The sequence below is a fragment of the Hylaeus anthracinus genome, unplaced genomic scaffold (genome assembly GCF_026225885.1).
Source record: "Hylaeus anthracinus isolate JK02 unplaced genomic scaffold, UHH_iyHylAnth1.0_haploid 2, whole genome shotgun sequence".
In the NCBI taxonomy this organism is placed as follows: Eukaryota; Metazoa; Arthropoda; class Insecta; order Hymenoptera; family Colletidae; genus Hylaeus; species Hylaeus anthracinus.
In genome coordinates, this window is record NW_026534838.1 from 6,618,233 (window position 1) to 6,641,190 (window position 22,958).

Sequence of the window (22,958 nt, forward strand, 5' to 3'; positions counted from 1 at the left end):
TAGGAAAAACGAGAAGTTCATGTTATCGACCGTTAAAATGTGCCTTCTATCGCCATCTGTTGCGATATCTGCCGTATTTTGGCGTCAAATAAATTTTGAAATACAAACATGGAGTAAACCCGCAACCGTTATGAATGCGACGGTCTCTAAACAAAACGTAAACTCGTAATTTCTGTATCGTGCTTCTGTACACTTTCGTAATGAGTAGATACGCATTTGTATACCGTCCTAGAGACTCGTGCAAACAGTAGTAGGATAGTAGGTTTATCACATTATTTGTTAAATAAAGGTTACGAACGAATCTTGAAAAGTTTGGCGTGCACGCGAAACGAAATGTGTCGTTCAGTATTGTCAGATTACATCGAGTTCGTTTACGAGATTTGTATAATTACTGTCATACGTGTAGTCTAGTCCTAGTCGATACGATAAGCATCAATTAAACGGGTTAAAGTCAAAGGTCCTTCGCATGTTACAAATGAAAAACAAAAATGGATTTCGAATGTAGAGAGAAAGAGTTCCAGGAACGTTACAAAAAGATTTGTGGAAAGGGGCGATTATCTTCGAAATATGAGACTCAAGAGGAAGAAAAAACAGAAACAGCTGGAGCTGGGGGTGTTGGAGCATCCACAAAAGAGAAGGAGAAGTTGGAAAAGGAGCTGAATACAGCAAAATTTGATCTGGCTGTGATAAGGAAGAGCTTAGGTAATTTTTATCATAGAGGCTTGTTAGTGGTGATATGTTTGTATGTGTAATGAAGAATTTTTGTGTGTAGTGTTTTTACCTTATCTTGGTTCGTTAGTGGAATATGCTTCTGTCTCTACATGTATTCCACTGAGGACAGTGGACTAATTTTATGAAATTTGATGAATTTTGTGTTTGTAGGCAGTAACAAGAGTGCCCTTGACATAGAAATGGATAATTCCTCTAAAGATACGTCCTCTTCCATGTTCGAGTTTAAATTTCGTAAGCATCATTCAGCGCAGTCTGACAAATTTTCTAAGGAGAAAAGCGAACTGGAAGCACAATTGGATAATAAGAAGAAGGAACTCCAAGAAAAACAGAAAAAAATATTTGAACTTCAAGACAAAGTCAGCCAAATGGCATGTTTAGAATCTCAACTTGAGGAAAAAACAAAGAGATTGGAAGTATTTAGTAAAGAGAGAGAGATATTGGAAAGAGAATTAATTGCAACAAGGTCAGAACTAAATGGAATAAAGAGAACATTAGGTAATTGATGATTTACAAAACAATTTCAATACCACTACATTAATCAAAACAGTAGTCATGGAATATATATTCATTAGCCTATGACTAAAAGTATACTTTACTGTGTATCACCTTGCTTAATTAAAATATCTAATATGTAATTACTAAGACATTTGAATTCAATAAAATAATCAGTATTGTAATACACTTAAATGTGTTAGTAATCGTAGCTGGAAAAATGTCTGTACATTACATACATGAAATGTAAACAATAAATATTTTATAATGACAGAGCTGGAACGCCAAGAAAGAAGAGATTTAGAAACCAGGGCTCTTAGTTTAATAAAAGATGCAAAACGTAAATGGGAAAATGCAGAGAGAGAAAAAGTTGCACAACTAAATAAACACATTGAAGCTCAAACCACAAGAATTACAGAATTATGCACGAGCAACAATGAGATGAGCTCAAGGTTACAGAGAACAGAATGTGAGCTTCAAACTACAAATGCAGAATTGTATAAGCTTAGGGTATTTCAGGTTAGTTACTCCTGCATATTAATTGTGATTTAAATACTGTGTGATAAAGTTTTATTTATCTATAATGTTATAGACGTAATAAATACAGAATAACTGAAATAATTTTTAACCGACTTCGAAAAGGAGGAGGTTATTCAATTCGACATGTATATTCTTTTTTTTTTTTTTTAAGAAAGGATACAATCATATTATTATTTTCTTAGATGCAATATAAAGAATCTCTAGCTAAGACTAGAGAACTTAGTCGTCAAAGCGTCCAGGGTGTTGAAACTAAGCTGGAGGAAATAGCTACACGAGCACACAATCAGTTAGCTGAACTGAGAGCAAAGTTAGATTTAGAGTCAGCAAAAAATACAGATTTAGAAGCTAAGCTAAGAAATGAACAAGATTCCTACCACTGTCATCTTTCAAGATTAAATGTTGCTTTAGAATTAGCGCAAAACGAATTAAAAGACTGTCAGGAACAGTTGCGCAGCATACAAGCTACGATACCGGCGAGGGACGCCGAAATAGAAACTTTAAAAACACAATTGCAAGAAAGATCAAAGCAATTAGACAATGTTACTGTATCGGAACAAACGGTGTCCGCAATGCAACAGCAATTGGAGAGGTCACAGCTTGAGAATGAACAGCTGAAGCAACAATTAGAAGTATATAATTAATATTAATTTTACCCTTGCATAACAACATATCTGTACAAGTTCTTATTTTGTAAATGTAAATGCTATTTAAAGGTAATGAAGTCCGACCTGAGCGAAACTGTGATGAATTTGGAACAGAGTGAAGCTCTTGCCATGAATTTGGAACAAGCCGCGCAAGACAAAGCTGCGCTACAGAAAAGGTTACAGGATTCTCTTGAAAAAGAAGGTATGTTTACAAGTAATTAATTTTTCCGAACCTCGATTAAGGAAACTTTTTATATGTTTGTAGAGGTGCATATGCGTAAAGTTGGTGATTTAGAAGAATTACTGCGGCGCTTAGAACGTAGCGTTACCAAATTGGAAGTAGAAAATGCTACTCTTAAAAATGAAACCATACAACCAAGTACCAGCACGGTGCCCAAAAGAGAATCGAGCACATCCAATACTCATTTACAAGAACAAATACAAAAGCTGGAACAGGAACTTCAAACAATGCGAGAAAGTATAAACGCGGAACGTCAAACAGCGAAGCAAGCGCAGATCAGTTTATGGAAAAAGGAGAAGGAATTATCGGATGCAAATTTAGACAAACGAATTGCGTTGAGAGAGAGCAAAAGGGCGGAGGATAAAATCAAAACGTTGCAAAAAGAAAATCAAAAATTGTCAGAGAAGTTGGATCATAAAATTAAAGAAGAGGAAGAGAAGTCTAGGAGGTTGCTTAAAGAATTAGATAGCGCGAAGGCATCATTGAATGAGATAACAAAGGAATCCTCTAGAAACCAAATGCAAGCAGATTCCGCTCAGAGAGTAAATATTTTTAAACATCGAATCTTTATACTTTCCGTTCTTGAATTTATTTCAATTGTCACTTAATTTAATTAATATAATTTTGCCATCTACGCTATTTTTTTTATTTTTTATTTTTTTTTTTTTTTTTTTTTTTATTTTGTTATGCTATTTTGTTTCAATATAGACCTTGACTCAGGCTAACCGTCAAATGGAAGAGCTTCAATCTTCAAGCGCTGCACTACGCAGAGAATTAGACTCAGCGCGCAAACAAGCAAGAACAAGTCAAGACAAGGTCGACAGTTTGAATGCCGAGAACAGACGTTTGGCACAAAAGGTTGCGAAACACTCCGAAGAAAAGAACGAATTGGAAACCAAGATAGAAAAGCTGGAGCAAGAAATTAAGGGCAACGAGTTGAACATCGAACTTCTGAAAGAAACGTGCACAGTACTCGAGGAGCAACTAATGGATTACGAGAGGTTGACGAGCGATCACGAAACGCGGGAGAACATACTGATTCAAGATAAGATGAAGCTACAAAAAGATTTGGAAGCGGTCGAAGCAAAACTACGCGAATCGCGAGCCGCTCAGAATCAAGAGAAATCTTTGCGTCTATCAGCGGAACGTAATTTAGAGAGACTCGAGTCAGAGACCAGCGATATAGAGAGCGAGAAGAACAGCTTGATAGCTCAGAGGGATCAGTATAAAAGGCTTGTGCAAGAACTGAGTGCTCAAGTAGAGGAGTTGACAACTAAATGCGGCGAACTGGAATGCGATCTCTCCGAAATGAAGCGTACATTAGAGATGGCTAAGGCTGAGGCAAGAATGGTCAAAGAAGAAAGCAGTCAGCACTTGACGAGATTTCACGAATTGAAGGAAGCGAACTTCGCGCTTATGAATGATCTACAGAACAGCGTAGACCAAGGTCAAGAGCTTCGGATGAGGATTGCGGAGCTGGAGAGCATTTTGGAAGAAATGCGACAGTTCTACCAGGAAAGGGAAGTGAAGGCTGAAAGCACCAGGCAACAGCAGACAAAATTGATAGATTACTTGCAGTTCAAATTGGAGGAATGTAGTAAGAAGAAGAAGACGGTATGCGACAAGATACTTGGCACTAAACAGAAGGAAAATGTACCACCTATGGGAACGGGAATGCCTGTCGGTTACAGGGAGTTAGAGAACCAGCTGGCGAAAGAGCGAGCGAAAGTTAAAACATTGACCGAACAGTTGTTGGCGCTGAAAACAATGCACGCTTCGACTTCTGCACCCACGTCTCCTACAGCACCAGAGATGAGGAGTGCTCGTTACGCGACAGAAAAGTCGATCAGTTCGTTGTCCAAACGGTTGTCGCCCCAGAGGATGGGGCACAACATTCCTCATCGATTCGAAGTGGGTCTACCAATGCGGGCAGGAAAGTGTTCCGCCTGTTTGGATTCCATTCAGTTCGGTAAACGCGCCGCTATTTGCAGCGAATGCCAGGTAATGACGCATCTGAAATGTGCGGTTACCGTTCCAGCCACTTGCGGCTTGCCGGGTGGTTTCGCCAAACAGTTTGGCAAAAGTTGGAGGAACAGTGACGAGAGCTTGTCCACGTTGTCTGGAAGCGTTCAAACATTAGCCATCGATCAACCGGATAAGCCAGACAGAGTAAGATATTGTGTCGAATCTTTTGAATAAGAGTATCCTGCAGATCTCCGTACAAACTTTACCAGTATGTTCTCTGTTTAACTAAAGACACTTATAGTTAATGATATATTCAACATAGAATACATTGGCAAAATTTGTATGGAAATTTGTACGATTTTATATAATAACTTGTATTACCGATTCAGGATGTATGCGATGTCCCAAGTAAGAAAGACGACGTAACCATGGAAGGCTGGGTAAAGCTCCCGGAACGCTCAAAGACCTGTTGGGAAAGAAAGTACCTCAGATTAGAAGGAACGTGTTTATGTACTTATGAACATCAGCCATCTTTCGGAATGTCGCCCGTGAATCGCTTGGATCTGACTGACAAGGATGGATTCACTGTAATGGATACTGTACAGCAACCGGATGTAATGGGAACAGCTAAGTCGGACATACCGTTTATCTTCAGAGTGGAATCTAATTCACCGACTACCTGTTGGCCAACGTTTCGATTAGATGTAATGGCTTTGAGTCAGACCGATAAAAAGAATTGGTTGAAGGCGTTGAAGTTTGTTACTAGTCAAAATCGTTCGAGTAACATTCATAAAAACGAGAGATATCAAATTATATTAAGATTAGAAAGAAATCAAGTAAGCAAATTTGATCCATATTCGTATTCGTTACATCATTATTGTTCGTGCTTCTGATAATTATGGTATGCTCTTCTAGTTGGATTTAAATTGCGCTGTAAATTTGCCCGAAGAAAATGTGCTTTTGCTGGGCGCTGAAGAAGGTCTGTTCTCTTATTGCGGCGCGAAGTCACGGATGCTCACTGCGATTCGCGGAGTGAAGAGGGTGCATCAATTAACAGTATATCCTCACTTGGACATAGCTTTAATGATAGCTGGTGAAAATAGGCAATTAGTATCTTGTAATCTAAGGCAATTGAAGAGCAATGCAGTAGCTGCCGAGTGCTCTATGCCAGCAATCAGTACAACACCAGTTCTAACTGGCAGTGACAGTTGTCATTTGTATCAATTGCAAGGGGACATGCTTTGCGCAGCAACAGCATCCCATGTAATGTAAGTACCATTTACATGATCTATCGATCAAACGTAAGATATGGTATTGAATAAACATTTTCATATGCGACGATACATAGATTACTTAAATGGCACGACGAAGAGGACTCTGGGGAATTTGTTGGAGTTCGAGAACTTGAAACACACGAGCCATGCAGCTGTGCCATATTTACTCAGAACGTCCTTATCGTGGGATGTAATAAATTCTTCCAAATAGACCTTAAAAATTACTCTGTCGATGGTCAGCACTGAACCTTGATTTTTTGTAATTAGAAAGTAATTATTCATTTGCTTATTAATATATGAATTCATGCAATGTTATAGAGTTTCCAGAAGAAGACGATAGTTCTGTAAAAGCCGCACTATCGGGAGTAGCTAACCTTGGTATTTTCCCTGTAAGTGTTTTGAACGTTTCCCTAGTACCTAGAAAAGTAGAGCTTTTGCTTTGCTACAACGAGTTTGGAATGTTTGTGAATGAAAACGGTCAAAGAACTCGAAGCGTTGACCCGACGTGGAATCATTTACCCTTTGCTTTTGGTAAGAACAATCGCAAACTTCTTTCTAGCACATAACAAGTTTATACATTGATCAAATTTCTCTTACATGTTCACACAGCCTTCCGTAAACCCTATTTGTTTATTATTCACTTCTCGTCCGTGGAGATCGTGAAACTCGATCAAGAGTCGTACACTTCGCCGACGAAGAATCCAGAACGAGCATTAATCGAGTTGTCTAGCCCACGTTATTTGGGAGTGGCTGGTTCAAAAGGAATTTATTTAGCGACTGCAAACTCCTTTTTAGAATTGTTGAAGATAAATGGTCCTTTCAATATACCCGAACTAAATGGCAGTCTTACAAGTTTGGACACTTTGTACGTATTTTTATAAAATAGATTTTCGCCCTTATACGATTTGAAACGTAAAAATGTATAGATTATCATTTTACAGAGATCAAGACGACGAAAGCAGTTCAGAATTTAGTTTCACATCGAGCTTAATGGAGGCTTTAGACAATCAAGGAAAAAAAGTACATTTCGCTGATGTTTCCAAGTATTAAAATACCTTGATATTGATCGTAGTAAACCTTTTGTGTATCCTTCATATGGTTGTAGGAATCGTAAAAGAATTGAGATCAAGACTGCAAATATTTAATAACCATTAAGGAAAGTGAGTCATAATGAAAACAATGCAGACGAAACTTATGTAGATTTAATTTAATTTATACAGACTTGCTGATGCATAATCTCTGCTGTAATGCATAATCGGCGAATGTACTCAAACCTTTGGATCGTGAAAAAGTTTTCTTTTTGCGTATTTACTTTATATTTAGTTAGATTTTATTTTTTCCGTTCATTTTGTTTTTGCAAGGATCGCAAAGTCAGATCTCAAACGTTTGCTATGACGAAGAATTTTTACGGTACTACGTAGTATTAGTTCACCAAATTTGATATATTTATTATACATACTGCAAAAGTAATTTTTTACTTTCTACGAGCTTGTCTGTCTTGGACTAAATATTTCCTATTTCTACGAAAACATTTGAAATAGATATTTAGTACTAGCGACTATATCTAGGCATAAATATTGTACTAATGATATTAATAATATTATAAAAGAAATATGATTACTGTGACAATAATATATTCTTGACATTATGTCAATCAAATTTATATAATATTTTAGTTAACAATACTACTATTGTCCAAACAAAAATTTGTACAGGGCAAATGTATCTAACGACAATATATCTTGATACTTAAATAAACGGTAATAATAATTGTTACCAAACCAACACGATTCTCGTACGTTTCTTTTTGTAAATTCTACTCGTACAATTAGTTTATTACGCCTAGATCCTTGGCAGCACGCAAGACGATGAAATTATCATTCCATAATGCGTTATAAGATGAACACTCAAGAGGAAGTCGAGCGAGAAGATTTCGTCAAGTAATCGTTCTATACATATGTATATGTATATAGATTCTATTTGAAAGTTGTCCACGCTATTGCAATTAGGGGCAAGTCTAACAGGGCGTATATTTATGTAGAGTAATGCGATTTCCGGCAACCCTTGACACTTTGGTATCGCCACCAATGAATATTCATTGGAACAGTCGATACAGTTCGAAAACACTCATTATAAAACAGCGACTAGTATTTAATTATTCTATTGTCAAGTTCACTGCTCAGTTGCAGAACGATATGCCTTTCGTTAGGTTTATTCCTTGGAATTATCTTCAGACTTTTAAGAGCGGAAGTTTCCGTCCGTATGCCAAACGCTCATCGAATTCGAAAGTTATTTTGATCGTTGATCGAGAATAACGAAATATATATGCAGACAGAATAAACGCGAACGAGAAACATATTAGAAAGTAACGATGAAATTGTTTTTAATGACAGTGAAGGTAAATTTGAAAAGGAATATAGTTCATGATACTGGAAGGAAGATACGGTTATTCGAAATATACATGTGCGGTCAGATAATATTTCTCATCTTCGTTTCGATGCAATGAAAACGATATACTGCATAGGAAGCGATTCTTTATCCTGTCTTTTGTAATATAAGAGTCATGAAATTTGGTAACAAAGCATACATTCTCAACACCATGAATTATTCAAATTAATTGTCGCTCAGCGTTATCCGATTGCTTGTATTATATTTATCGAAAGTCAGAACTGAGATGGTTAAAGTCTCATCTGCATAACATTTTTGAATAAAGAATAAAAAATAAACTATTTGCCAATTACTCGTTGTAACCCCTTCACGCCCTTGGCCACATGTGTGGACGTTTAATTTTTTATAATTATAATTATTGTCAATAATAAAAAGAATAAAAATTTGATAATAACTCATTCGGAACAGAATCCCTCGACAAGAGGAGTAAAAATTTCATGATTTGACTGCACTGATAAGTTAAATAAAAATTAGAACTGCAATTATATAAATTTAAACTGGTTGTACGTTGGTTTCATTAGTTATTTATTCATTCGACAGAGTCTCGTTCATCTCCGCGCGTGGCATAAGATTTCAAAGAAAGTATTAACCCTAGAAGTATTAATCGAAAAATATTCCGTGGGAAACGGAAGGAATAAATTTATAATTCATCTATTATGTCTATTGCGCGTCACGCTATTCTACTTGGGATTTATCCAGCCATTTATTGTTTCTGACTACACATATCACGGCGCACAAGCGAATAAGCAGTGTGTCTGGTTTGATTCATCTGTTTTTCGTAAAAAAATCGTACAGTGAATGAAAACTTAGATTTCGTGCAGAAACGGTAGATTAAAAAATTCATTTATAGCTCGTTTCAATTTTAATGTACTTATTATCATAAATACTTTCGAAGTTGTGCAAAATTGTTCCAGGTCTCCTGGGATGTATCCAGATCCATCTAAGGTCAAACAGAAAATTTTTACAGAAATTTAAATTTAATTCTTTTATAATATATACTTTATTCAACGAGTAATCGATAATGCACTTACTATTTATCGCCAATGTAAACAAACGTTGCGTTTGCAAAAATAAAGATTATCGCTTCGAAACGATTCTTCTCGCTTCATCTTGTACCTAATTTTCATCAATTTTCGTAGATCGATGTTACACAACTGTTTATAAAAAAGAATGAAATTAATCGACAAAAATCGGCACTGCCATCGTTGGAATCGGATAGGAAAGAATCCCGCGGCAAATTCGGAGCGTAATTGATCGTTTATAGATTTTCTTCTACGAACAATTCGGGCACTGAATTCAATCGATCGAATTTTCATATCAATTCCAGCGAAGGATTACTATGTAGATACCTTCGGGAATATTCAGAGAGTCAACAACTCTGTCGGCAGGCCATCACCCTCGATAGTGGGGGAGGGGGGGGGGGGCAACGTTGTTATAAGAAGTCCTTGTTCGTTTCTTCGTTCTTCAGTTGCGTAAGTGGTTCCTGTGTTAGTAGGTGGTGACTACCAATTAGTTATCCTCGAAAGCACTTATTTCCAACTCGAATATTCGTTGTTTCGTGCATGTTCCGCGTTGAGTACGTTTTTATCCCTAATCGAGAAAATCTATATCAGTAATCGAAGGAGACGGGGTAGGAGGGTAGTGGATAGTTACTTGAGAGAGGGCAAGAAGAGCCTGGAAGTGCAGCAGCATGGAAGTGACGCCAATGAGGGTGAACTTCTCTTCACCACCTCCGGAAGAGGAAGTTGTGATCTCGGGAATCGCAGGCAGATTCCCGGAATGCGAGAATGTGGCACAGCTGTGGGAAGGTCTGCTGAACAAGGTGGACCTCATCACGTCCAACTACGGGCGATGGAGGCTAGGTGATTCTTACAGATTTTCATGTAGAAGTGGGACACCAAGGTTTTCGAAGCTTTGAAGGAGCATTGCAGGAGCATTGCAGCTGTACAGGGTGTCCCAGAACTCCTGTAAGAACCGGAAATGGGGGTAGCTGACACGATTCTGAACAACGGTGGTTTTTCGTTAATAATTAAAAAATGAAGCCCCCAAGGACATTTCTGCAAAAAAAATTGTTGTTCCTAATCGCGTCAGCTACCCCCATTTCCGGTTCTTACACTAATTCAGGGATACCCTGTATGCCTGCAATGTCCTGTGTTTTAACACGTTGATCGCCATGTCACCCATATATAGGTGACAGTGCTTTTCACTGAAGAACAAACAAAATCAATGTTGAATATTCAGTAACAAAGTAAATTCTTAAACTTCAACAAAGATATAAAAATAAATACTACAATAAATGCTTCATTATGTATCTTCCAATAGTCTAGAAACAAAATTTTGAATGTTCAGTAACAAAGAAAAATAAATTTGAATTAAATTCTTAAACTTCAACGAAGATATAAAAATAAATACCACAAGAAATGCTTCATTATGTATCTTCCAATAGTCTAGAAACAAAACATAATCGCAATAGAAATTTTCTAGAGTATCAGTCTGGCAGTCAACGTGTTAAGGGAACAGATATGAAACTTTGTACATTTGAATAGATCACGCGGAAATTCCACGGGACGGCGGCAAGATTAGCAACTTGTCGAAGTTCGACGCGATCTTCTTCGGTGTCCACTATAAGCAAGCCCACACCTTGGATCCCATGTGCAGGATGCTACTGGAGCACACCTACGAAGCCATCGTCGACGCGGGCTTGAATCCGCGGCAGCTGCGCGGGTCTAACACCGGTGTTGTCATAGGCTCGTGCATCAGCGAGTCGGAGAAGACTTGGTTCTACGAAAAATTGCAGGTGAACAATAACCAACTCGAAGAAAGTGAGAAATTAAATTGGTAGTAGAATTAAAATAAAAAACATATAGTCAGTCCCATAAGCGTTCGTCTTCTCGAATTAAATAGTAGGTTTTACGTTTCCAAATAAATTGTTCATTATTAATACGTAAGTACATGAATAGACTACATACGTGTATGTTATAACGAAAAATTTATTTGGAAATATTAAACCTATAAATTGATTTAGATAAATTCCTTCGATGGGCGCCAAGGGGTATGAATATATGTATGGAACTGACCGTAGGTATTCGGTACAAGTATTACAATTTAGAGTAATACTGTTAAAATATGTTTTGTCTTCCAAATGTTGTAGTGTGTATTTTACTTTTTATATTTTATGATATTTATGCATTTATACACATCTTTGTGTACATCTTTTTTTTTCTTATTTTTTCCATTACTTTATCTTATGCATAAATATCCTCGGTCTAATCATTACTGTAAATTCACAAACATTTTACGTAATTTTTATTTAGTATCAAAAATGTTTCCTTCTTTAGGCAAACGGTTTCGGTATCACTGGCTGCAGTAGAGCCATGTTGTCGAACAGAATTTCTTACTTCCTGGGTCTGCACGGTCCATCGTACGCGATAGACACAGCTTGCAGTTCCAGCTTGGTGGCTATGGATCAGGCTTACAGAATGATACGAACAGGAGTATGCGATCGAGTCATCGTCGGTGGCTCGAATCTCTGTCTCCATCCCTACGTGTCGCTCCAGTTCGCGCGACTCGGTACTGAATCTTCTCAGTCAGACCTACATAAAATGACGATGTTAGTGCAAGAATAGAGCTATTATTAGTAACGTTACCTTAATTTCAGGTGTACTGTCCACGGACTGTCGCTGCAAGTCCTTCGACGCGTCAGCCAACGGCTACGTGCGCAGCGAGGCTGTGAGCGTGATCCTTTTGGAAAGAGCAAACATAGCCAAAAGAAATTACGCGACGGTAGTCTACACGAAATCGAATTGCGATGGTTACAAGGAGCAAGGTATCACGTTCCCCGCCAGCTCGATACAGAGAATGCTTCTCGAGGACTTCTACAAGGAGTGCAAAGTCCCCCCATCTTCCCTCGCCTTCTTGGAGGCTCACGGCACCGGAACCAGTGTCGGCGACCCTGAGGAATTGAACGCCATCGAGAAAGTCTTCTGCAAAGACAGAACCACGCCTCTTCCGATTGGTTCCGTAAAATCAAGTCTGGGACATACCGAGCCTGCCAGCGGTATCTGCTCTATCGCCAAGGTGTGTTTTTTGTAATCGGTGACGGTCAATCAGATTAGAAATATTAGGGTGGCCAGTGAGCAGGAATCAAGACTTTATTAACACGTTGACTGCCAGACAAATATTCTTTAAAGTTTCTACTAAAATGAAATATTATTTAAACTATTGGAGACTGCGTAATCAAACATTTATCGTCGTATTTATTCTTGTAATTTCATCAAAATTCATGAATTTGGTTTAAATTCATTTCCTTTGATGCTTGACATTCGGAATTAATTTCGTTAGTTCTTCGGTGGAAAGGACTGTCACCCACATGTGGGTGACATGACGATCAACGTGTTAATCAAAGCTTGTTCAAAGTAATGTAACAGCTTCGTACTACATCAGCGAAGCCACATCCCTGAGGATCTGTAAAAGGAGAAAGAAGTAATTACAGTAAAGTTTCCTTAAATGCACAAATTTCAATGGTTCAACAAATGTATCCCTTGAGAGTGCAGAAATTCGATCGTCGAGTAGTGTAACATGATCTACAATGATCACATGATAATACAACGATAAAACTCACCGATATATCCTGGTGTTTTCGCTGCGTTCTCTTCTTTATTCGCGGTTCTTCTCTACGTTCGAAGCTTGGCGGCAAACTTCAGAGAATCTACAAAGTCTACCATAAATGCACTAGTTTAATCCCGAGTTTGTGAATTGATGGAGACTTTACTGTATTCCACTTTCATACTAATGACGACTATACTTTCATACTTCTCTACGTTCGAGGCTCGTCGGCAAAACATCAGAGAATGTACGAACGTCTCGAGCTTGTGTGATGTTTCCGTTAGTGGGTAGAACAAGAAGACTTTACTGTAATTAGAAAACTAGTAAATGAAGTAATTGTTAAGCAAGTTGCTAAAACTTCAGAGTATGTATAAGTACCTTGTTTGTTACTTCATCTTTGTTGCAATGAATTCACTGGCCACTGCAATACTGTATTAAGTATAAGGTATTTACTAAATCCTGAACATTTTTCAAGATTATCATCGCCAATGAATCTGGGTTCATTCCACCCAACCTGCACTTCAAGAGTCCTCCAAAGGGCGTAAAATGCTTCGAGGAAGGAAAGGTACAGGTCGTCACAGAGAAAATGCCGTGGAAAGGTGGCTACGTGGGAATAAACTCCTTCGGTTTCGGTGGTGCAAATGCTCACATTTTATTAAAAACCAACCCTAAAGAGAAAGTCAACAAAGGGGCGCCTACTGATGATTTGCCAAGGCTGGTAGTTGCGTCTGGACGTTCGGAGGAAGCGGTCGACAAACTTCTCTATTCCGTAAGTCCTACGTCGCTACAGTATTGTACCGATTCGTATCATGAAACTGCTATTAAAAAATTGTATTTTATACAGGCGAACACTACACCGATCGATGTAGAATATATCCGACTGTTGCATGACATTCATTCCGATAGTATAGCCTGTCACTTGTTCAGAGGGTACATTATTCTCGGGTCTAAGATACACGAAACGCCGCCAAAGGAGATTTACGAGTACCCTGGCATGAAGAGACCGATTTGGTTCGTATTCTCTGGAATGGGATCGCAGTGGGCTGGCATGGGTATATATTAAAATATCTTCTTCAAATTTCTACTTTATTCCAAGAGTTGTGTCCTAAACTTAAGAGAAATTATTAAGTAAAAGACAAACGTAATTTCGTACCTCCTAATCGAATTTTCGAAACATCATAGGGGAGGCGTTGATGAAATTCTCAGTTTTCGCCGATGCTATACGAAAGTGCGACGCAGCGTTGAAGCCGTACGGCGTTGATATCGTCGATATCATCACGAACAAGGACCCCAAGACTTTCGACAACATTCTTAATTCTTTCGTTGGAATTGCTGCAATACAGGTGAAACTTATCATCTTCAAATAGTGACGATAACTTTTAAAAATAACGGTTGTCTGAACACTAACTTTCAATATACGTTTCAATCTTATTTTTAAGCAACAAAGAAATCTGCAACAGAGCATTTACTATTCAGCAACACAATTTCTAACCTTCTTTAGTAAATTCATCTTATAAATTCATCAATTTAATTTTGGTCCATTTAACACTGCATAGATTGGTCTGGTGGATCTGCTAACATCAGTGGGCATTGTCCCAGACAATATAATTGGTCATTCGGTGGGTGAACTTGGTTGCGCCTATGCCGATGGCTGCTTCACCGCTGAACAAATGGTCCTTTCGGCGTATTCCAGAGGTCTGGCGTCCATCGAGACGGAAATGATTCGAGGATCCATGGCGGCGGTTGGTCTCGGCTACGAGGAGATAAAGGACATGTGTCCACCAGACATCGAAGTGGCGTGCCACAATGGTCCCGACAGTTGCACCATCAGTGGCCCAGCGGAGTCCATGACGGAGTTTGTGGCCAAGTTGCAGGTTCCTCTTCGTTTCACTTTAACGAAATAAAATAAAATTAAATTAAATATCTACATAATGATTAGAATGGAATAATATCAAAGTAAACGTTTCAGGCGAACAAGATCTTCGCAAAGGAGGTACCCTGCAGCAACATCGCCTACCATAGTCGCTACATCGCGAATGCAGGCCCGAAACTCCTGGCGTACTTGAAGAAAGTGATACCCGAGCCGAAACCACGAAGCGAGAAATGGTTGAGCACGTCGGTGCCTCGTAGTCAATGGTCGACGCATGACGCTAAGTTCTCCTCCGCTGAATACCACACCAACAACTTGCTGAACTCGGTACTCTTCGCTGAAACAGCGACCATGATACCCGCGGACGCGATAGCCATCGAGATCGCACCTCACGGGCTCTTGCAGGCCATTCTTAAAAGGTCATTGGACCCGAACGTAACGAACGTACCCTTGACGCAACGCGGGCACAAGGACAATGCCGTGTATTTCCTCCAAGCCTTGGGAAAACTGTACAACGTTGGTTTGCAGCCGCAAATCGCAAATCTCTATCCTCCTGTTGAGTACCCTGTCAGTCGCGGCACGCCGATGATCTCTCCTCACATAAAGTGAGTTCATCTTGAACTGCGTTTTTCCAACAGAATACTATTCTCACAAACTTGCTTATGGACCTCTCCAACCAACAAGTAGCTTACTTTTTAAAGAATTTACATAACAATGTAAGTGTTTCATAGATGCAGTCAGTCCCATAAATATTCTACTCTCTATGTGTATTAATGACATTCGTATAAATTAAGCGATAGGTTTGATGTCCCCAAATAAATATTCATTATAAACATAACATACGTGGAAAGTTTGTTCGTGCAAAAGCTCTAGTAACACAACCTAACACAAGTAAACAAAAGCAGTGAACAGAGACATGACTTTCCAGGTGGGAACACAAAGATGACTGGTTCGTGCCACTTTACACACAACGTCAGAAGATAACCACGTCGGAGAGGACCATAGAAATTGCCCTGAAGGATGAAAACTACGAGTACATGGTTCATCATGTAATCGACGGGCGAAACTTGGTCCCAGCTACTGGATACTTGATCTTGGCGTGGGAGACTATCAGCATGTTGCAGGGGAGACTCTACGACGAGGTGTCGATTGTGTTAGAGGACATAAAGTTCGAACGCGCCACTACCATCACCAAAGACGGTTCCGTTCAGTTAACAGTTATGATTCACAGAGGTAAATCCCTTCAGAAATCAGAGGAGTATTTTGCATTCGTTGATCTTAGAAAGACTGGTGAACTGAAGAGCTTATTTTTGTCTATCAACATTTGTCTATCAATACTACCACTACCGTTTTTAAATTCTTGTGTACAGTTCTTGTAGGCTATATATAAATTATATGCAATTGTTTGTCATGCATTACTCAATTTAGTTCCACGTAAAATATTTTTGCATTTAATTGAGAAAAGTGCCTCTAAGACTAGTCATTTGTCCCATCGCGACAAAAATAGTTACAAATGAACATTGGATTTAATGTTAAAAATGTCCTGAGACAATTGTATACAATTTGTACGTGAAAATTTCATATTCCAATGTATCAAGTGACCCTTAGTAAATCTAGTAAAGAAACTTGAAACTTCGTATGAAGACGTTAATAGCTCTGTAGATGCAGTTATCTATTGTTCAGCTCCAGTATTAATTAATTCATGGGAATAATTGGTGTCCATGCGATTAAATAGCAAGAGTCTAATTTCCTCCATTTTCAGGTTCTGGAAGATTCGAAATATCCGAGGGGAGTACAACCGTGGTAACAGGAATAATTCGCATAGTGACTAATCCTGCGCAAGAGATGATTTCCGCAAAGTTCCTGACACCTATCGAGGACGAGGAACCTTTGACCAACAAAGACATTTACAAAGAGTTGAAACTACGCGGCTACGAATACACTGGACCATTCCGTGGAATAAAGAGTGCATCGTTCAAGGGGACGAAGGGACATCTCTCGTGGAAGAAGAACTGGGCCGCGTTTATGGATAACATGCTGCAAATTAAGTTGCTGGGGTTAGATACCAGAGCTCTGTTCGTGCCTACAGGAATAAGGAAGATGGTCATAGACGTCAAGACTCATACCGACCAAATTCGAAACTTTGCTGAGGAGGATATTGGTATGACCCCTATGAACACTTTTAGAAACTTAGAGAAGAAATTCTAATTAAAAACAATGTTTTGCAGATCTCCCGGTCTACGTGTACACCGATTACGACGCGATAGTATGCGGAGGGATAGAGATACAAGGCCTGAAAGCTAACGCCATTCAACGAAGAAAAGTAATGGCAGTTCCAGTTTTGGAGGAGTACAAATTCGTGGCTCATCGCGACAAAGCGGAAACCACGTTGGAAGAAATGATCGTGTTGTCGACTCACCTAGCTCTCGAAAGTCATATAATAGGCAACCCAAAGATCATTGAGCTAATCGATTCTGAGGACACCGTAGCCGCCGAAGAGGTTCTCGTTCCTATGATCATCAAGGTGCTCGGAGATTTGCCAATGATTCGTCCAAACGTAATTCTAGCCGCGGAATTCGAACGCTGCGAGAAATTAGCTCTGGCCGAGAGCATCGTCACGATAGAACCGAAGAAATTACCAGAAGACGGCACCGTCTTCATAGTAGTCGCGTACGACATCTTGACGCAGAAGAAGCAGGCCACTATGGATCGAATTCTGCTCGCGATTTCCGATTACGGTTTCGTTCTGGCTCGAGAGGCAATCGTCAACGAGGAGACCTATTCCTACGCGCAGAAGTGTGGCCTGGACGTTGTGTTAGAGAAGAGCTTCAAGGGCCACACGCTGTTGTTGTTGAAAAAGCAGGAGAATCCTCCTTCGAGGACGGAGGTCGTATACGTGAACAACGACGAGTTCAGCTGGCTCGGTAAGATGCAAGAATTGTTGAAGGCCGAAGACGGGAAGAAGAGCAACGAAAGAGACATCAGAGTGATCCTGGTCGCCGAGGGTGACCTGGAAAGTGGAGCTTTGGGTCTGTACAAGTGTTTGATGAGGGAACCGAACGGCGACATCGTGAAAGCCGTGATCGTCCAGGACCTGGATGCTCCCAAGTTTTCGCTGGAGGATCCGTTCTTCGCAAAGCAGATCGATATGAATATCGGTATTAATATCCTGCGGCCAGGAAAAGTTTGGGGCACTTACAGGCATCTGCCTCTACCGCCACGGAAGTCCCTGCCGGTTCCTCATGGCTACGTGAATTTAAGGGTACATATAATATACTTATCGTTGCGTTTAGATTTTCATGTACAGTACATCTAAAATGCTTCTATGTGTAGGTCAGAGGAGATTTGAGCTCCCTGGAATGGATGGAGGGCGCGTGCCGTCCTGATCGGGACGCCAATCTCATCAAAGTAGTATACTCCTCTCTGAACTTCAGAGACGTGATGTTGGCCACTGGTAAGCTGATGCCAGAGGCTATAACGAAAGACCGAGAACAGAAGGACTGTCTCATCGGATTCGAGTTCAGTGGGGTAGACAAAAATGGTCGGCGTGTGATGGGATTCATCCAAAGCAAGTAAGGAAACACTACAATATTTAACCCATTGCACTCGGATATCTCTTAGCGATTACACAGGATAAACATATGGGAGGGTAAAATTTGTAAAAGTGTACGATACCTTAAAGGTTTCTATTCGTACCCTCAATATCTATTGAAGAAATGTGTCTAAATTAAATGACAGGTTTCATGTTTTCAAATAAATGATTCATTATAAATATGTACATATATACATAAACTTTACACATGTATATGTTTGTAATACAAAATTTATTCGGAAACATCAAACCGATCAATCAATTTAGGCAAATGTCTTTAATAGATATCAAAGGTACGACTACTTATGGGATTGACTGTATAGAACAAATATGAGCTTGTGCTACACATTTAAAAAACGGCAAAGAGCATTTGTATTAGAAAGTATGATGTGGGAACATATTTTGTATGACAACTTAAAAGATAGAAACTATCGATCCATATCTATAACTGTTTCACACATTATCACACATTAGAATAGTATGAAATTTTGATTTTTGACATAAATATGTTCCTCAATTCGTATAAGCTCAAATGTCATTACACTGTTTGCACATTTTGTAACGAAATGACTCCGAGTACAAAGGTTTAATTTCAACGTTTCGTATTTTTTCTCGTTTGCTAAGTTAGTTAACTGCTTTACCAGGGCTATATCGAACCTCGTCGTCCCCTACAAATACTCTGTATGGCCTGTACCGGACGATTGGACTTTAGAGGACGCAGCAACGGTCCCTAGTGCGTACTTCACGGCCATCTACGCCTTCTACTACTTTGGACGACTAAAGAAGGGCGAGAAAGTACTGATCCACGCTGGCAGCGGTGCCGTTGGCCAGGCTGCGATCAACATCGCTCTCTTCGAGGGTTGCGAAGTCTTCACCACCGTTGGAACACCTGAAAAAAGGCAATTCATTAGAGAAACGTTCCCCAGCATCGACGATGATCACATCGGCAACTCACGAGACACGAGCTTCGAGCAGATGGTGATGAAAGAAACGAACGGCAAAGGTGTCGATATAGTCCTGAATTCGCTGGCGGAGGATAAGCTCCAGGCGTCGGTTCGTTGCTTGGGTTATCGCGGTCGCTTCCTAGAGATCGGTAAATTCGATATGAGCATGAACAATAAATTGGGATTGGAAGTCTTTTTGAAGGAGATTAGCTTCCATGGAATAATATTGGACGCTGTAATTAGCGGCGCTGTGCCCGCTGTACAGATGGAGATATACAACTTCCTCACTTCACGTATGAAGATGGTTCCCCTTAAGCCTTTGGTCAGGAAATGTTTCGGAAAGGATGAGGTGGAGACTGCATTCAGGCACATGGCAGCTGGCAAGCATATAGGAAAGGTAAACAAATTCAAAAATCTGTAAGAAAAAGAAAAGAATTAATTCATCAACGTAGACACGTTAGAAAAATGTTGTACGTTTCAGAGACTTGTAGACTCACCTTGAACACTATCAAAATTATAAATCATTGAGACAAAAGTCATACTTTTGTCAAGGAAGAACGAATGTCGTTTTATACAATTCGAGTGTGTGTTCAAATTGATACGTTCACGTTCTTTCTTGAGAAAAGTAGGTTAAAGTAGAAACATATTAATAACGAGAAACGATTGTCCACAGATCCTTATCAAAGTAGGTGACGAAAATGAGACCATCGACACGCCGATAGTCGCCTATCCACGGTTCAACGCTGTGCCGAATAAGACCTACGTGATGATCGGAGGCTTGGGTGGATTGGGTTTGGAGGTATCCGACTGGTTGGTGATTCGAGGTGCCAAGAACCTGGTGATGGTCTCGCGCGGCGGTGTGAAGGACGGCTACCAGCGAATGAGGATAGAGACATGGAAATCTTATGGCGTGAACGTGCAGGTCATTTCTGGCGTAGACGCTGCAACGCCCGAGGGTTGCGAGTTCATCCTGAAGTCTGCGGAGAAGCAGGCGCCAGTGGAAGGTATCTTCAACCTCGCGGCGTTGCTGAAGGACTGTCTATTCGTGAACCAAACCGAGGAGACCTACGTGGAAAGCATGAAACCTAAAGCAGGAATCACCAAGCAATTGGACATCCTTTCGAGGAAGATCTGCCCGTCTCTCCGCCACTTCGTGGTCTTCTCCTCTCTCTCGTGTGGCAGAGGAAGCCCTGGACAGACTAATTACGGTATGGGCAACGCGGTGCTGGAAAGGATTTGCGAAAAGAGAGTGGAGGAGGGCCTGCCAGGTATGGCGATACAATGGGGAGCCGTTGGCGAAGTTGGTCTCGCCGCAGCGATGCTGGAGAACAAGCAACAGCTCGTGGTCGGTGGAACTCTGCAACAGAGGATATCGTCGTGTCTGGAAGAGCTAGACAAATTCCTGTCGCAAAGCCGACCGATCGTGGCCAGTATGGTCGTGGCAGAGAAACGTCCTAGCGCCAGCGAAGCCAGTAACGTTCTCGAGGCTGTAATGAACATCATGTGTGAGTACCATCTATCAAAATTACGGCTCCACACACTTTCAGATGTCCCATACTTGACGCAATCCTTTTTCTAACACAGGTATAAAGGACCTCAAAGGCATCAGCCCGAACTCATCCTTGGCAGATCTCGGAATGGACTCCATGATGGCTGTGGAAATAAAACAAACTCTGGAGCGAGACTACGAAGTGTTCCTAACTCCCCAGGACATCCGAGTCTTGAATATAGCTAAGCTCATGGAGATGTCCGCGAAAGACACTAAAAAGACAACGAAACAGACTACGAAATCCACTGTCAAGGTTGAAAACTTGACAGGAATACAGCTGTTGATACGAACATTGAACGTATCGATAATGAACGCCAATTATGCCGTGGAGCTTCCCGTCAGATCTGGCGAAAGGAAGAACCGAGTGTTCGTTGTACCTGGTATCGAAGGATCTCCCGTGGTCTTTGCTCCGATAATACCGAAACTGAAAGTCCCTACCATCTGTTTACAGTTGGGAATATTCGATACGGGACTATCTATAGAAGAAATGGCGGATCGACTTGTACCGGTTAGTAACTGTAATATATACTGGTAAATCTATAAAAACAAATAAGACTTCTTTTTCACTTTTGACCGAACCCAAGGAATACATCTATCCGTTCTCCTTCAGCACGTTTTAGCAAAGAATCATGGACGAAGAGACTTCGTTGTCGTGGGATACTCTTACGGTTCGTTGATAGCTATTGAGCTGGTAAGGAGATTGGAAGCTTATTCTCTCGTTGGTCACCTTATACTGATAGACGGATCGCCAGACTACATGAAAGCATTGAAGGCGAAACATCTTAGTTCGTCTACGGTTGACAACTTCGAAAACAACCTTCTCCTCGGCATAATGCAAGCTACCAAGGCGGTCGATGCCATGCCAGTGGTAGGCTATTATTTAAAAACAATGATCCTTCGATAACATTTTATTGGAATAGAATTTCTTAACTAATTTATTCGCTTATTACAGTACAAGCAGGAGTTAACCGAGTGCAAAAATTGGGAGGAGAAATTAGACAAACTAGTCCGCCATACGCCTCCTGACCTTCAGGCAATCTACTCTATCGAGGCTCAAAAAGGAATTTGTACGTTCATGTACCAGCGTCTGTGCGTTATGGACGACTACGATTGCAGCTCTAAGGAACTTCTAAGGACGCCTATCACGTTATTAAAGCCAACGATACCAGCCGTAGAAATAGATGATCCAACTTACGGATTATCTAAGGTAACGTAATCGTTATTATCTTTTTCTAAGGGAATCTATTAGGTCGTCCTAAAAATTCCTGCCATTTATACTTCTATTTCTCAAATTAATATGTGAAAAATACTCTTAAGTGTCACAAGAAAAGATTATCTGTCTCATTTCACAATAGTTTCTCACCTTTCTCACATAGTCATTATACCGTTGCTAGAAAATTTCTGTGGTTTTTTTATTAAATTTCGACACAGTCTTCAGCACGAACTTATGGGACGACCTAATACTTCGATGCCATGTTAAGTGTTCGCAGTGAACAGACGGTTCATTATTGATAATGAAAATTATTTTTCAGTTGACTCATGGAAGAGTAACTGTACACGTAATCGAGGGTAACCATATCTCGATGCTGGACAGTGGAAAAGTCGCAGCAACTATCAATGGCGAACCTTTGGAAGATGAGAAAGTGTTTAAGGATAATCTGAGTGTCGTGTCCACTGAATTGGAAGTGCATACTTCAAGTACTGGCGTAACTTCGACTTCGTGAGAAATTAAACCCTAAGGATATATTGGTTTCAGCAAAGCCCATCATTTTTATGTAATTTTCATCGTACATGAATAAATGAAAAACTCAATGTTAATGAAACGATGTCATGTTTTTATGCAAAATCGTTACACATAGAGTATGCATCAATCACTCATGACAATCAGTAGAACATTCGATCATACTGCAATTCGAATTGTACTTCATATATTGGACTTAATATTACATTGTATACATACAGTGTAGAAATAAAACTACCTCGGTACAAATCGTTCTTTTGTTTCCTTGTCCATTCTAGTTTTTACATTTTTATGATAAAATTTCAATTGTAATTGAATAAA

General features: G+C 39.9%; 2 protein-coding genes across 3 annotated transcripts; both read left to right on the top strand.

The window, feature by feature from the left end:
* Window positions 1–106: 106 nt before the first annotated feature.
* Window positions 107–7,673, top strand: LOC128892977 (citron Rho-interacting kinase-like). 2 transcript variants are annotated; one of them, XM_054153659.1, is made up of 13 exons: window positions 107–702; window positions 883–1,227; window positions 1,499–1,743; window positions 1,947–2,393; window positions 2,478–2,610; window positions 2,674–3,191; window positions 3,370–4,818; window positions 5,004–5,450; window positions 5,530–5,882; window positions 5,963–6,123; window positions 6,207–6,419; window positions 6,498–6,753; window positions 6,830–7,673. In XM_054153659.1, exons 1-13 carry the CDS (start codon window positions 489–491, stop codon window positions 6,936–6,938), a joined length of 4,890 nt encoding a protein of 1,629 aa, XP_054009634.1. In that variant the 5' UTR covers window positions 107–488; the 3' UTR covers window positions 6,939–7,673. The 2 variants fall into 2 exon arrangements, with proteins under 2 accessions (XP_054009634.1, XP_054009633.1); XM_054153658.1 differs by having other exon boundaries at window positions 108–702; window positions 3,358–4,818.
* Window positions 7,674–9,819: 2,146 nt separating this feature from the next.
* On the top strand, window positions 9,820–22,886 carry LOC128893091 (fatty acid synthase-like). Its single transcript, XM_054153855.1, has 19 exons — window positions 9,820–10,198; window positions 10,883–11,133; window positions 11,675–11,906; window positions 11,995–12,413; window positions 13,417–13,710; window positions 13,786–13,993; window positions 14,124–14,284; window positions 14,498–14,815; window positions 14,911–15,416; window positions 15,740–16,044; window positions 16,574–16,972; window positions 17,040–18,073; window positions 18,145–18,383; window positions 19,048–19,744; window positions 20,021–20,852; window positions 20,932–21,404; window positions 21,507–21,764; window positions 21,849–22,103; window positions 22,429–22,886. Exons 1-19 carry the CDS (start codon window positions 10,027–10,029, stop codon window positions 22,618–22,620), a joined length of 7,245 nt encoding a protein of 2,414 aa, XP_054009830.1. The 5' UTR covers window positions 9,820–10,026; the 3' UTR covers window positions 22,621–22,886.
* The last annotated feature ends 72 nt before the right edge of the window (window positions 22,887–22,958 follow it).